Genomic DNA, 15,866 nt, shown 5'->3' on the forward strand with positions numbered 1-15,866 from the left:
AGCCCGGGCGGCAGCGCCGGCGTGTCCAGGCCCCGGGTGAGGGGCGGTTCGCGGCGTGACACGCGTGGGGGGTTGGTTCCCCGGGTGAAACTCTCGCTTTACAGGTCTGGAGACCTTCATCGCCGTTGCTAAGACGCTGCCGTCACCTGAAGTGTATGATGTCGTAGAGGGATACGTAAAAATATCCATGGAGTGTGCGGAAATATTCAAACTGATGGATGGAGAAAGGAAGCCTGACGGTGAAGTAAGTGGTCTGTGGGTGTTAGGGTTTGGTGAGTGGCAGCGTGCAGCCCGGCTGGGAGAACAACTGCCGAAGAAGTGCTTGGCGGCATAAGTAACTCTGGTAATTTGGAATGGCTTTTTTTTTTTTTTTTTTGGAAGTCACAGTGGCAGAAGCACTGATCAGGTGGGGAATGTCCTTTTCAGTGAAAAGATGATCCTGGATTTAATGATGCTCACAACCAGTAGTCCTGCCAAAATCGAGTTGTTATGGTTCTTTAAATGTTATCAGAAAACCGTTTAAAAAATTATGAGGTCAACAGAAGCAGTTAAGGAAAAAAAAAAAAAAAAAGGTCCAGTGGGTCCAGTGAAAGTAATTGGTTTTAGATAAGTAGACATCTCTCTGATACATCAGTATTTCTAGGAAGCCACTAGTAAAGTTAACCTCATTTTTCTCATCTGAGCTGGACACAGTTTTTTCTCATCAGAATATGATGAATGAACTGAATAATTTAAAAACTCTTCACTGTGAATACTGTGGCAACATTATTAACTTAAATCTGCTTACAACATAAAATTGGATAGTATTCTTTTTAATCTCCACTTGTCAGTCTTTGCATTAGGCTATAATTTTTGTCTGTGTAGTGACAACCCATTCCGTGTTCAGTGACATACTTTCTTCAAGATCCTTTTACTAACAGAGGCTAATACTTGTGGTGAATACAGTCCTAGTGCTGTGAGGGCTCTGGACTCATCTAAAAGGAGTTAATTGCAAGACTGGAGCAGCTCAGATTATTTACTCCGGCACGTTCCGTTGTGCAGTTACTAACAGTTGTCCCTTAAGGTGTTGGTTCATTAGCCCAAGGCTCTGGCCTCCAGCTGGAAAAGGGCCTTCTAGATCCTTCAGCCTGTGCTGAGGCTTGCACTGTGGTAGGTGTTTGCATCACCAGAAGTGGCTGTTGTGCATATGCAGATAAATCATATGTGTACGTCTCAATTCATGTGTGAGGGAGCACCCTTTTTAACATCCCGTTTATTTGTCCAGGATTGTGCAGTTTTTCTGTCAGCATATTGGCTTGGGCTTTCAGTAGAGTTTGTCCCTCTTTACTACTGAATTTCGTGAGGGGAATCGGCCAGCCTCCTGTGGTATTTAGTCTTTCATATAGTATCTGCATAATCTTGAAAATTCACACTCTCAGAACTAATCCTTTAGAAGAGGAAACATTAATTTGGGAGAGAATTCAGAAGTTAACTTTGGCTTCATATTGGGAAGCTTTCCTCTCGTGGTGGGTTTACTCTTTTTTTAATGGTGTTTGTTACTATTTGCTCAGCTAATAATTTCAATTCACTGGCAGATATTAACGTATTTCTGTATCTTGCAGATGATATTAATCTTTCAAGCTCTAGAAGCCATTTTACTGAGGACAGCCAGTGACCTCTCCCATTTTTCTGTTGTGGGAATGAACATAGTCAAAAAGTTGATTCATTCCTACATGAGATTGGTCTATGCTGCTTTGTATTCTGAAAATCACAGGTAAGTCTTTGTACTGTTGCAGAGAATCTGTCGATTGCTCTGAATTGATCCCAAGGGGTTGTCTGGGTCTTGCACACGTGTACAAGACATAGCAATAAGTCAAGCTGAATTTTGCAAATAATCCACCTTTATTTAATGATACAGTTCCACATTTCATAAAATAATTGCACATGAAAGTCTTTGTAAGGTGGAAGCCCTGATATACAGAATCTCATGCCGTATGACGCTTTCCCGAGGCTGTAGTTTTCATCGATTGTGCCTGTCCTAGTGAGAGGTAAAGTGGATTGTATCTTGAGTCTTACTGTTTTACTGCTATTTGGTTTGTGAGGTGAAATGTGCTGCCTGGAACAGGGAGGAACAGGCTTTCTCGTAGTTCACAGAGGCTGAGCAGTCTATCTTGTGATGGCAAAAATAGCTGCCCTCGAGTGTTTTATTTCCCTGTATTTCTTTGTAGTCAGATTTCCATATTTATAATAGAATCTTTTATTTCAGAGTGGGTTTTCCTCTGTAACTTTTCCTGTCTCTTAAATCTAAGGCCATTTTAGGCTGATTTAAATACTCATGTATTATCTAGTGTAGTCTAAACAACAATTTCTCATAATCTGTGGATAGGGTGAGAGAAGTTTCAAGTGCCAGAGAATTTTAAATACAAACCTGGGAGAAAGAGGAAGAGAGAGAAAAAAATAGAGACTGCAAATGACTTGTCCAAGGCCAATGGTCTTTTGGTCTTTGGAGAGACAAGAATTAGAAAAGCATTTTCTGCTTCCCAGTTCACGGATGCAACCATGCTTCCTGCACCACCCAGTTGATTTTATTGCAACAAGCATTTTAACTGTACATAGAAACCCAAATATGAGAGGATAGGTGTATTGTAAAATAAATTTTAAAGCTATGCAAGATCTGCTCTGCTTATTAAGCATTTAAAGATTACAGCTCTTTGAGAAATTATTTTAGAACCTGCATAGATGACGCTGCAGGTTTCTGATGGCATTCTGATGGTATATACTCTGCTTTTTCCCTGCTACCTCTTTGATGTGCAAAGGGATTTTATGGTGATGGTAGGTCTAGATGGAATCTCTGCTTTAATCGTATGGCTTTCTTACAGATTGTCCATGAATGAAACAAGATGGACAGATTCCAAAACCCTTAATGGGTAGTGGCTATTCAGATGATGGAGGTCTTCAGACTTGTACCTGATGGCCCTGTCATGTTCCCATTGAAATAAATGGCAAACTCCCACAAATTTAGGAGTTCTTGATTTTTGTCACTTGCTTCCTTTTATCCTACTTTGTTATAGCTTAATTTTTGTGAAGAATATAAATAGGCATTCCGTTGTCCCTTCTTACCTCTCTGCTCCTGCCCAGTTGCCATTATCATTGCCTAGAATAACGATTTTGGTTGTTTTAACTTCTCTTCTATTTTCTCAGGCAAATTTTCCCTGTGGTCAGTGAGCAACAATCAAAACTGAGTGTAGATCTTGGAATTTAGTTCATGACAAGACTGTGCTGCATACTTAAACTGAAGAAAACCTCTGTCATTCAGCTAAAACACAAAAAATGCAGTCTTACTTTGGCCTACACTGTGTGTGTCCTTAACTTTAGCATCAGCTGTAGTTCCTATGACCTGCTTGGGGCAGTAAAGCGCATAAGCATTTGCAGGACTGGGGGCTCTATCCAAGAGATGTGCTTGTAAAAATAGGCTGCTCACAGAGATCGAAGTTCTTTGTGAATAGCGGAACAATGTCTGTTTGGCCTAAATCTGTATTGTGATGGTTGTTAAAGTGGCTGATTACATATTCAGGTAGAGCTTCCATCAACTGCAGCAAGAGCTTTGTACGACCAGGGATACATTTCTAATGGCTATCTTCATTGCTCGTGTTGGGACTGCTCAGAACTGCTTCATGTCTGAAACTCCTGAAGGCTTGGATAGATGGTGGTGGTGGAGTGGGATAATTTATTTTCTTTCTTTTACAGGAAAAAGGTCTTTCTTTAAATGTTAATCTCTTGATTTGGTTGTTTGTATAACTGTCATCCTGGAATAACCTGCAGGTTTTCCTCTGCCTTTCATTTTAGGATGAGCCGAGTGTGCCTTACTCTGTTGTCAGCAATGGTGGCTCAGGGGCCAGATTCAGCAAGGGATGTGTATAGCCATTTTGATTTCAATAATAAGTTTCTGCCTGGATTATTGAAAAAAAGATGTAAGAAGGTAAATTAAGGTGCTGTGTGCCATAAAATGCTGTGCCATGGCTCCATCAGTTTTTTTTCTGCCATGTCCATCAGTTTTTAAAACTGAGCTGTTGCCAAAGTCTCTTTGTCATATTTTTGTCTACAAGAACTTCCCTCTTCCTTCCTGTCCTGTGTCGGGCTGAAATGCTTCTTGATTGTTTCTAATTGGCAGCAGAGCTGATTTATGGGGCAAGAGCTTCCCCTCTGCTTACATAGGAAATCCCCAGGGTATGTTTCTGAGTATCTGCCATAGCGGGAGAGCTGGCCTGCACCCTTGAAGTATAGCTTTCTTCATTTTCCATCCCATGCTGGTCTTTCTCATCGTGTCAGGGTGCAGAGCTCCTCAGGATAACCTTGGTTTTACACTACTTTGTAGAATTTACTGCAAAACGTCAGAGTGCTTGGTCTGTTTCTAATAAGCTGTGGTAAAATGTAAATGTATAGTTTCTGTGGACTACCCTTTTAAGGTCTAAAGTGGAGTGAAAGTGATGGTAAACTTCTGAAAACTATTCGGTCATGAGTTTGGGAAGAGCTCAGTTCTTTTTCCAGTGTATGGCTTGCAGTTTGGTCCCACTGAAATAAATTGATGTTCTGCAGCTGTAGAAATGAAGAGAGGATTTTGCCCAGTACTAATATGGTCAGTAATTGCATTTGAAAATACAACTGAGAGGTTTAAACAATCTCTTGGCAGAAGCCCTTAAGGAGGATATGCAAGTGAGCAGAAAAAGTCACTCCTCTTTTTCCAAAAGGAACTTTATTTCTTGTTTCCTCTCTGTTTGCTAAAAATAATTAGGGTTGACCTGAACCGGTATTTCAGAACAAGGATATTTGTATTTCATTCCAAATATAAGTGTGTAATAAATCCAGTATTATTTTCAGTGCTGATAAATTGTTTCTGGTTTTTAAAGATGACTTGCAGAATAAATGTGTACATTTGTGTTGGGTTTGTGCCATCTGTGGTGACAAATGAGACTGTAAAAGGTCTGGGGAGAAGGTGTGTGTTTGGTTTTTTGCCTTCCACTTAATTGCTTTGTATATAAACATTTTTGGGAATGTCAGATTTTATGGTTTTTGACCTTGCTGCAGAAATTGCCTTTAGGAGTGCCTCCACCCCTTGAATTAAGATGCTTGGATGTAGGTCATCTTTCGACCACAAGCTTATTAGATATGCATGTAAGGTACAAGGAAAAAAGTTTCCAGAAACAGATTGAAGATCTTAATCTTGCTCAGCTTTCAGTGAAATTATTATGTCACAACTGGCTATCAGAGGTGAATTTTTAGTACAAGAGTATCGGGCCTTCAAAAATATCAGACTTCAGAATCTCATTTCTGCATTTCTTTTTTCAACCCTTTCATGAGTCACTTCTGCCTTATGTGTAGCCTAATCAGTATCTTCTTTCAGGCATTTTTACATGCAGCTTAATTTTGTGCAGTAAGTTTCAAAAAATAGTAAATCATATCCTATGATCCTTTCCTGGGCAAAGCTTTCATTACTTCCACTGTGCCCGAGTCTGTAGTTTTGTAACACATTAGCCCCTTTTTTAAGAGCTTTTTTTTTTTAGCAAGTCTTAGTCGCATGACCCAAGTAGCTCCCTAAGCAGCTGTGGTAGCTGAGGGATGTGCGTAAAGCACTGCAGCTCAGAAACGGCAACGAGCAGCAGGAGTCCCCAAAACTGGCACTGCTCTGGGAGCCTGTATAGCAAGAAATTGCAGTAGCACTGCTGTCGTTACTGTTCTTGAGTATTTTTGTGAATTCACCAGTGTACCAAGTGGTGCAGAAGTGAGGATGTTTAGTGATGTTTTTCAAATGAATGTACTGTAGACATATTGCAATATAAATTATGTGTATGGCTATATGCAATGTGTTTATAAAGTTTAGTTTACCTGTTTATAGTACTCGTAATGATAATCAATTGTTGCAATATTAATTTTGCAGTTGTGTACAATCTGTACTCTTAACAGTGCCTTTTATCCTTTTTAGGGGAGACCTGATGTCCGTCTGGCCTATATCCAGTTTGCTCTCTCCTTTTTAATTGCTGGTGACAATGCGATCTTGACACAGGTGCTGGAGTTAAAAGGTACTTCACAATTGCTTGTATTTTTTTTTAAAGGCAGAATCTTTTAATAGGTGATAATAAATATGAGCTAATTCAAAACGTGAACCAGTTAAACAGCACTAATAAGATAGAAAATAAATATTTTTAATCTTACTACCTGAAAAGATTTAAACTTCTTCAGTATTCTAGTGAGTGCCTCTTCTGCTTGAGAATAATGTTTACTGTCCTCTGCAAAAACAGGAAGCCCTTGGTGACACAAATTTAAAAAAGGTAAATGTGATATAACTTTGGGGCCATAGATTCAGTAAGCAGAAAAAAAATTCATGGCCTCCAGCCTTGCTCATAACACAATAGTGAATATGTTGCATTAAACATTTTTTACCGTTTTTTTCAGAATCACTCAGTGAAACAATTGTGAGTCCTTCAGTGGAAAGGATAGACTTTTTCTCAAGTTTAATTACTGTGTAGCACACTAGGGCCTGAAATATATTTGAAGTTGACAGATGCTGTTGCAGTAAGTGTTAATAACCAAGCTGGCAACTTAGCTAGTTACGGTGAGAGTAGGTTTGGCAGCATCACTTTAGTTACAGACACATTATCCTTCTGAACTCTGATTTCAGCCTTTTGGTCCCTCCTTAAATATAACAGCAAGGTAAATAATATGACATTGAAGAGAAATGGATATGAGTTCCCTGAGGTATTTTAGTATGAAAATAGCTTTCACATTTTCACTTAACATTTGAAATGTCTTCTTAGATTTCATACCAGATATTTTTCGCTCTGAAATAAAGGAAGACAAAGTTTCTACTGTCAATCTTCTACTTTCCACCCTGAGAACTAAGGTATGTTATGCCTTTGAAACTGCGTTGTCTCTTGTTTTCTATTTTCTTTGCTGCTGGAAACAAGTTTTGCAGTAATTTCTCGTAAAATATACAAGTCTTTAAGATGTTGACACAGTGGTGCTGCTGCTGCTGCAAGTTTGTCAGTGTGTCTGTTATTGATAATATTTGTTGAAGGTTGAGAGCTTGGCCGTATTACTGTTTCCAGACTGAAGCTTGTTATACTTTTCCAATGCCCTCTTTTAAAGGAAGTTGTTGCATAGCTTGTACTTGGATGCTAATTTCAGCTCATCTTTAGTGGTTGGTGTCCAGCAGATTCCAATTGTTTCATGGGTTGCAACTGCATCAGTGCCAAGCCCTGAAGGTCAAAAGAACTGGAGTCTTACTGGTGCTTAGAGTGACAGTAAGATTGATCCTTCAGTTAATGTGTCTCATGCCAAAATGGGGAGGTCAGCTAGATTTGACTAGGTGTGTTAGCTCTGAACTAGGTAATGACGTACAATCTTCTTTCCAGGAGAAAAAGGATTTTGTGTGTTTTTAGTATGGGGACTGTGACATGAAATGGATTTCTAGGAGCTGTCTGGTTGCAGCTGAAGGGTGTGTGGTACCGTTACCCAGCCAGTCTTGGCAGGGCTCTGTTGAGGGCATGTCCTGTGGTCCTGGTTAGTTGGTCCTTGGACTTGCTTACTGTTGGGATGGCAGAGTTTCTGCTGCAGGACATAAATTTGGTCAAAGGTGTTTCTTGGTGGGATAGAGGAAAAGGGAAGTCTCATCATAAAATTGTCTTCCCAAAATCAGAGAAGTTATTGTGAAAAAGAAAGTGTACATACCACATGCTGTCAGAAGGTACTGTTGGAGAGGTAAGTCTGCTCCTCTTTGAAGTTGTTTTTTTTCTGATTTTCATAGCAAGCAGAAATAACTTCATGATGTAGCAGGGCTGAGATAGGAAACTTGAAAGCAGGAGTTGCTGAAAGGTGTGAGAGTTGGTTTAGTCTCAAATCCCTTTCCTGTGCTCTGTTGTTCCTTAGCTTCTGAGCACGGCAGTGCCTCTTTCACTGTGATGCACCAGGTTATTGCTGCTATGGGTGCAGCAACTACACCAGAGATTTATGTTATTTCTATAAAAATTATTTTAAAAAATGTTTTCAGTTCCAATATCTATGATTTTTGAGTCTCTGTTTTGAATTACTGTAGCAATGTTGCACAAGCTGTTGTATGACCAGTTGAGAGAATGAAGAAAACATAGTTTCTAATTTAGAATGTAACATAAGAGCCTACCTCAGACTCTGGCTTTTCACAACTGATAAGTTAAAGGCAAAAATACTGTTTCATTTTTCTATTGCAATAACCTTGGAAGAAGAAGAAGAAGAAAAAAGCTATAGCATTTAAATGTAAAAAAAAAAAAAACCCCTCTCTGAAGCTTTGCTTTCTAATGAAGCTTTTTCCTTGTGGGAATCATATGTCATACACCATTACATTATTGATGAAACCTAACACACTGTATGACTCCATTTAGCAAGGAGAATGAGAACTGAAAAAAAGAGTCCTGGAGAAAACAGTAGGAGAACTTTTGAGAACTTCCTCCACTGTGATTTCCTTTTCATTCAGACTTTATTTGTAGCAGGCTCTACCATCTCTACCAGCAGGCTTCCATGATTCTAGTCTATGGCTGTGCTACTCTGAATACATTCTGTGCTTTTCAGTTAAACGTGAAAGTCTATCCTGTTCAGCATGTGCAGGGTTTTCAGGTAGAGTCCTATTGCTTCGACCATATCAAAATGGGAGCAGGAGCATGTGAAAGAAGTGTTAGCAGCACAGGCAGAACCTTTTGTCTACTGTAGTGAGGAGAGTGAGCTCTGTGTGCACTAGAAGAATAAAGTGTGTTGCTATTTGCCATTATTTTATGGTAACTTGCAATAAATAGAAAAGTTGTCAGTTTGGTTTTTTTTTCTTGTTGTTTTCAGGTGGTTCAAAATAAAAGTATCACCAAAACCCAGAAGGTGCGTTTTTTTACTGCAGAAGTGTTGATTCACATTGCTTTGCTTTACCGGTGGAATGGGATTACTGATGTCAGCGCTGGGGATTTAAAGGTCTGGTAACTTACTTATTTGTAACTCGTAGTCCTTATCCTGCCTTTTTGCTTTTTTTCCCTCTTGCATCCCACAGGTTTTGAAATAGCTCATCGAGGTTAGAGTAACTGGGAGCTCAAGAAGAGGGATCTGCTGAGGCTACTTAAAAAGGAACCCTGACTTTCTGCTGCTTCTCACTCCTCAAGGAGGAGGGTTTGTTTCCCCTCCCTGGTTGCCAGAACTGCAGTGCAAATCTGTTGACCAGGGAAAAATGAGGCTTTTGGCTGCGAGTACCGTGTTCTATTGCCTGGACACATTTGTGTCCCTATAGGAGAATATATCAGGAGCAGTGTTCTTACCATATGCCTCATTCCCATCCTACGCACTGTTCTGATATGAGAGCTAAACTCCCAAGACTGTTGCCAGCCTTTTCAGTTTGCAGTGTTTGAGAGGCTGGCAGGATTTCTAAGGGTTGAACTGTTACTGATTTTACTGGTCCCTGAAATCAGATTCCTAAAGTCATAGATGAGGCAAGAATCAGGGCTGCAGCTGGTGGGTGTGTGTTAGTGCTGCAGATGTTTTGTCATCTTCTCATCAATAGGTTACATTTTTGCTTTCTTATTTTTCTTAATCATGTAATCTCTTTTTTCCCCACCTTTCACTGTGGGAATATCTAAGGCATGGTTGTAAGCCCAATGCAAAGCAGTAGAAATGTTCCACTTGGTTTTCACCTTTGTGTTGATTAAAGCTTCATCTTTGGAAGCCCAACCATTCTTCTTCAAAACTTCTGACACTGAACAACTACCGCCTTATACTTCCTCTGTTGGATATTTATGCCTGTGCCATTCCAATCCTGATATATTGTAAACACCTTTTGAAGGAGATCTGTTTCTAGTAGGTATCTGCTTGAAGCTATGCAAATGTATGATCCTATTCATAAGCACGCATTTCAGTTTTGAGTAATTTTAAATTCTTCCAATTCCATGCAGTCCTTGTGAGTCGTATGGTTTGTGATTTCGTAACTACAGTTGTCAAGAGACTTCTCATTTGTAGGGCTCTTGAGCTGTACTGGTTGTAAAAGGTTGATGGAATCTGGGTTCACTTTTTTTTCTTTTTGCTTAACATGGATATTTGGTCACTTCTTCTGTTTTTGTATGGTGACTGTAGTGGCATTGATGCCCCATCTTCTTTCCCTGGAGTTTTCACATTTTCAGTGCATTGTTAGCTGTCCATCTTTCTTGCCCTGTATTAAAATTGTTCTGTCTTCTGCCAAACTGTCCTGAAAAACATACACATGCTTGTTTCACGTGCTTTGTGCTGAAGGCTTCAGTGGTTTTTTTGGTCTTTCTGAACTTCCTCATAGTGAACGTGGCCTGAGAGGTTGAAAGTTGGTTATTTCAGAGTAAATATTAGTTCCTTGACTTCAAAGTCCCAGGATGGCCTTGCACAGTTTATGTCAGTTTTGTATCACTACTTTTCTTCAGCTTGATTTTTCCTTATCTTTTTCTGTCTAGCTTCTTAGCAAAAAGCTCTAAGTCAGTAACCCTGCAAATGGTACTTATGTACCGAAACTTGGGAGTTTTTCTTTCCATGAAACAAGAAGTATTGTAATATTTAATGTGTTTAATACAGTAACTGAAACTTGCCTTGTTAGTCTGAACAAAAGCCAAACTATCTTTTAGCATTTCTGTAAAAGGAGCTTCCTAAAATTTAGACAAGAGTGAAATTGATGCAAGATTTTCTTCTGTGATACCAAAAATTGTGCCTTTTTTATAGGTGACTCAGGGTTCTGAAGAGGTGGGAAAGATGATGGTACGGGAACTTGTTCATAATTTCTTAATGGAGCTCTGCTGCTCTCTGAAACATGGCATAACTTTCTATGATCCAAGTCTTGGAACTTCTGGCAAGTAAGTCACCAGACAACTGAGATGGTGTGCTTTGTGCTGGCAACAAGAAAGACCGCACTAGTTATCTTGTATGCTCTTCCAGGCTTTTGCAAGTGACTGTACTGAATTCTGCTTCCTCTCTTTCTTCTGTGGCAGAAGAAATAAATACGTTGGGTTTTTTGTTGGTCTTGTTTTTAACTTCCCAAGATCAAACTACTGGATCTCCTTATACCTCTGCATACTAGAGGAGAGAGTGCTCTGCCCTGTTCACTGAGGGTTAGGCAGTGGTGGTGTTTCTCTGAGCGATCTCCATGAATAACTGCACACCAGGTCCCTTACTGTGAGGTGTGATTTTTGGACCATAGATTTTTTTGATGTGACAGTAAAGCATCAAAGCTGCAGTGTAAACCAGATGGTGGTAAAATATCTAGTCTGATTTACATTTTGTAGAACCAGACGTGGTTTATCCCAGATTTTGGGAAAACATCAACGCTGATTTCAGTAGTGCCAGAATCTGGCCTGCAACACCTAATCTGGGAGCACCTATTTGCCCTACTGTTTCCATTTGCTAGCTAGTTAATGTATGTGTTCACTCAGATTATGACTGATAGAAAAAACAATTCACACTCTTGTAACTCCATGGAGGACTTCTCACAGGGTGAGTTTATGCTTCATCACATTAGCTGGGCAAAGAAGGTACTAGATTGTAGTAGCAGGTACTAATATTGAGTGGTGCTAGAGCAGGTTGTTTCTTGCTTTGAGCAAAATTTTAACTGATATTCATCTGGTATCTGCAGTATTCTCACTTCGTTTAGGGACATATAGAAGAAAACTTAAAGGGACTGAAAGACCACGGAAAATACTTCCAAATTTAATATCAAGTTTTAATTCTACATTTTTAGCTTTGTGAAGTTTGGTTAGAATGTTTCTGAAACATTGTAGTTTTAATTAAAAGGAATTGTTGTTTGTCGTGCAGAAAACCTGGAGGTAAATTCAGTTCTTATTTTTTTGAGTATAAACTCAGAAATTATGCCAGCAGTGTGAGAGGTCTTGCCTTGAATTTACTCCAGCAATAGTTAGAGGAGTTGCAGTTAGCGTCACATGTAAAGTATTGAAATAGGGATTTCTTTTTTAAAGTATTTTTTTTGTCTTCAATAGGGGAGGAAATGTGGTGCTTCTGCGCTTTCTGCTTGGTTTAAAAACTGCAGCAGAGGATGAAATGGTTGCTGATCTCATGGTGAATATTCTTAAAGTATGCCCAGATTTATTGAATAGGTACTTTAAGGAGACCCAGTATTCATTTGTTCCTAGATTGAAGTCAACTTGGATGGACAATATGAAGTTACTCAAAAAGGTAAGAGTATGAATGATGCACACCACCTCTCCTTAGAAATATGCAATCCTGATGTTCTATTTTCCTCAGAAAATTGAAGTAGTTTTTGTTAAATAGAAGTGCAGAATTTAACAAAATTGTAGTAGGAGAGATGGTAAAGTCAAATATTCCCGACATACAGAAAAGTTACCAAGCCAAGGAACTTGGTAGTAAATTGGTAAGCCTGCCTGCCTTTGATTGCTTTTATTACAGATAGATACTATAATCCCATTCCTTTGTAAAATTTGTTACAGTTTGGCTACTGTGCAATACAGAGTCCAGCCAGCCTGTGGTGTGGCCGTGTTAGGTAGAAACTAACTCCAAATTCATGATCTTAGCTGAGGTCTTTCTTGTGACGAGGAACAAAATTTCACTGATTTCAGAGGAACTGAGCTAAGGATCAGGGATTGGGTTTTTTTTTGCTTTTGTTTCAAAAGCAGCTGTTCTGTATCAGAGGAAACTCACATGTCTGAAGATTTATTGTGTTCACAGCTGTAAATGCACAGTGCTTTAGAGTTTATTAAAATCACTAAAAAGCAGACAGGCACAATATTTCATAAATAGTGATTGCAAAAACAAACCAGTCCAGCAGTGGGGAAGTTAGGTGGCTGAGGTTTAAGTGAACTAAACAGGAAGGAAATAACACCATCAATTATTGTAGGTATGTTAGGAAAGAAGCAGCAGGATGCTGTTAAATGTTGAAGATGGTAAATGGAGGGGAGGAAATCACATCCTGTTTTCTCTGGGTGCTGAGGAAAATAAGCCATGGCTTAGAGCCACAGCAGCTTTAAAAAGTGTAGGAATAGAGAGAGTTGGAAGGTCATTTGGTAAAAAACCATGCTTGAAGCAGGTGGCTGTACAAACATTTAACTAAACCAGGAAAGAAGTAATTGGCATAAGAAGCAGTGGGAAACATCACGTTGATGGTATGTTTTTTGAGATGCAGCAACATCGAAGGTCAGCTAGAAAAAATGTTTGTCCTTTCTGAGTGTTCCTCTGACTCTGTGTTAGCTTAAAATGGCCAAATAGGATATAGAAGTCTGGAGGATGCTCTGTAGGATTTCTGAATAAAAATTGATATTTAGTTCTGTCATTACTTCTGACAAGTCAAAGCCCTTCTGTAAAATGCTCCCCAGAAGAAGCTGTTGTTTCCAGGACTATATCAATATTGATTAAATTGTTATTTTTATTCCAGATTTATGAGGCTCAACCAGAGATTTCCAATTCTTTTAAGACTTCAGAGTTTATTCCTCTTCCCAAGTTGCTTTCTATGGTGATGGTAACAACAGTCCCTGCAGTGTGCAATAAGACAATGTTCGCCCATGGACTAAATGTAAGAGCAGTCTATAGTATTTCAGTGGAATTTTCTGTCCTAGTTAAGACTGCTTGATTTAAGAGTGTGATCAGCCAAGAAGTTTCTTAAGTTGGCTAATTGTGTGCATTTTATATTGTCTGTCCCAGCATAAAGCTAGTTTGGGGAAGCACTGGAAAATTAATTTAAACCCAGTGATACTGCTTCCAAGAGCCATTCACAGGCACCAACTCTGCCAGTACTCAGCGGTGGTTTAGGCTGGGAATCTGAATACCTATAGATTCTTTCCTGCAAGCCAAGGTTTAGAAAGTAATTAGTTCATTAACAAATTTTAACATATATTCAGAGTACAGATTATGTGCAAAGCATAAGAGGAAGCAGTGAAATGTCATTAATTTAACTTCCTTCTTTTAGTTACCCAGCACAGTAGTGAAGCATAGCATACTGTCACTTCTATCAATGGTTCTGAGAAGAGCCTTGAAGAATATCGAGTACTGTTTGAATGAAGAAACTTGGCAAAAGTCAGAAATCTACACACTATCAATGATGCAGGAGTTCGTACAGCTGTACAGAGAAGCCATCAGCAAGGTACAAAATAAAAAAAGAATTGAGTCACTTTGCAGCACATAGTTACTCCTCTGTGCTTTCTCCCCATGTGGTTGTAGCCTTGACCTCAGGAGACTGTATCTTTGAGCAGTGGGAGGGGAAGACCATGTGTTAAGAGGTGTTAATAACTGCTGTGGTTCTGGGCTACATTTCCTAACCAAGATGACTGATGGAAATGCAAATAAAATTTTGTTGTGAGACAAATTTGTAACATTGGCAGCTATTGTGCTACAAATGAATTCCAAGAGCAGGCTCAGAAGCAAATTCTCCTCCTGGTTCAAGTAAATTGTAGCCAGCAGAGTTCGTTCAGAGTTAGAAGTTACTGGAAAAGGTAGTACTTGGGTTGAAAATACACCGTGAGGATGAAGAACCAAACAAAAATTTTTTACAGGAAACTTTTTCAATAAAATGTTCTTTCTGCTATTTATGTTCTGCAGAAGTGCAAGTACACTGCTTGATTTCAGATCTTTTTCCGGTTGCATACAAGATCAGTTCCAACCTTTGTGAAGAGCAGCAAATCCTTGTTTTGGTTGGTTGTGAATATTTTTATCACAGTAGCTTTGTCTCATGCAGGAGAGCTATTGCAATTTACTGATTTTACTTCTAGGTTTTACCAGACATGACCAGTATAGTGGCTGTCTGGCAGTCCCTTCTGAAGCAAGGGAGAGAACACCACGATGGCAAAGAGGAGAAAAGGGAAAGTGATCTCTCTGCTGCGAAGGCAATGACCGAGACAGCAGAAGTTGCTGAACAGCATGGTAGGCAAAGCAGGTGGAGTTACCCCTTCTTACATGTGTGTGAATGTGTGTCGTGAAATCCTCATCCCGTGTAAGGTAGTTAACTTTAGCGGAGTCCAGATGTCACTTGTGCATTTACTATTCATCTTTGCTTTTTTCAGTTCTTTGGGCAGTTTAATTCTGACACTAGTCAGAGCTGCCTAACACCACAGTTTGACAGATAGGCTGCCATTGCTACTAGGAGGTTAAGCGTTTTGCCTTTCTACTGTCACAGAATCACAGAATGGTTGAGGCTGGAAGGGACCTTTGGAGGTCATCTTGTCCAACCCCCCTGCCTAAATGTGGTTGCCCAGCACCATGTCCAGACAGCTTTTGAATGTCTCCGAGGACAGAGACACCAGCATTTCTGGGAAACCTGTGCCAGTGCACAGCCCCTCTCACAGTAAAAAAGTGTTTCCTGATGTTCAGAGAGAACCTCCTGTGTTTCACTTTGTTCCCATTGTCTCTGGTCCTGTCACTGGGCACCACTGAGAAGAGCTCACAGGGCATATTCTACAGTGAGACCTCCTGGAGCAGAGAGTTTTTCAGTGTATGTCCTGTGTGTGGCTTTGGGCAGCAAACGCTGACGCTCCAAGGCTCTTTATTGGTAGAGCGCCTCTGGAAATCAATGGAGTAGCTAATCTCTAAAGTACTGTAGCTGTAGTTTCTCTGCATGCTAGGGTGCTAATACTGTATCACTTACTCTCAGCTAACCTTTAGAGCTTTATTTGCACTGTGGCCGCTAGAGAATTATTTTTTTAGTGGGAGTTGAGACTCGGGCAAACAAAGACAAAGTTTATGTGTGTCATCCATCCAGTTCATAGCTCCCTGAGGGAGACCCAGTTAACAGGAAAAAAGTAGGTGTTAAAAAAAAGTTTTGGCTGCCCTTCATTTCTTTTGCTTCCTTTCATTACTGAGTGGATAAAAGTAGCTTTTATGCCTCCTCATCTTATAAACTAAAAGAATATTTA

At 39.7% G+C, this 15,866-nt stretch overlaps 1 protein-coding gene across 1 annotated transcript in view; it reads left to right on the forward strand.

The window, feature by feature from the left end:
* Positions 1–104: 104 nt before the first annotated feature.
* Positions 105–15,866, forward strand: part of URB1 (URB1 ribosome biogenesis 1 homolog (S. cerevisiae)) — a gene marked incomplete at its 5' end in the record, with an annotated part of 52,795 nt that continues 37,033 nt past the window's right edge. Inside the window, 11 exons of the mRNA XM_010081004.1 lie at positions 105–244; positions 1,602–1,753; positions 3,826–3,958; positions 5,960–6,056; positions 6,792–6,877; positions 8,839–8,964; positions 10,720–10,850; positions 11,988–12,183; positions 13,397–13,534; positions 13,928–14,101; positions 14,727–14,877. Of these exons, the coding sequence (XP_010079306.1) occupies positions 105–244; positions 1,602–1,753; positions 3,826–3,958; positions 5,960–6,056; positions 6,792–6,877; positions 8,839–8,964; positions 10,720–10,850; positions 11,988–12,183; positions 13,397–13,534; positions 13,928–14,101; positions 14,727–14,877 (1,524 nt within the window). The remainder of the gene's footprint in view (positions 245–1,601; positions 1,754–3,825; positions 3,959–5,959; positions 6,057–6,791; positions 6,878–8,838; positions 8,965–10,719; positions 10,851–11,987; positions 12,184–13,396; positions 13,535–13,927; positions 14,102–14,726; positions 14,878–15,866) is intronic.

Source organism: Pterocles gutturalis, unplaced genomic scaffold (genome assembly GCF_000699245.1).
Source record: "Pterocles gutturalis isolate BGI_N339 unplaced genomic scaffold, ASM69924v1 scaffold1684, whole genome shotgun sequence".
NCBI classification, from domain to species: Eukaryota; Metazoa; Chordata; class Aves; order Pterocliformes; family Pteroclidae; genus Pterocles; species Pterocles gutturalis.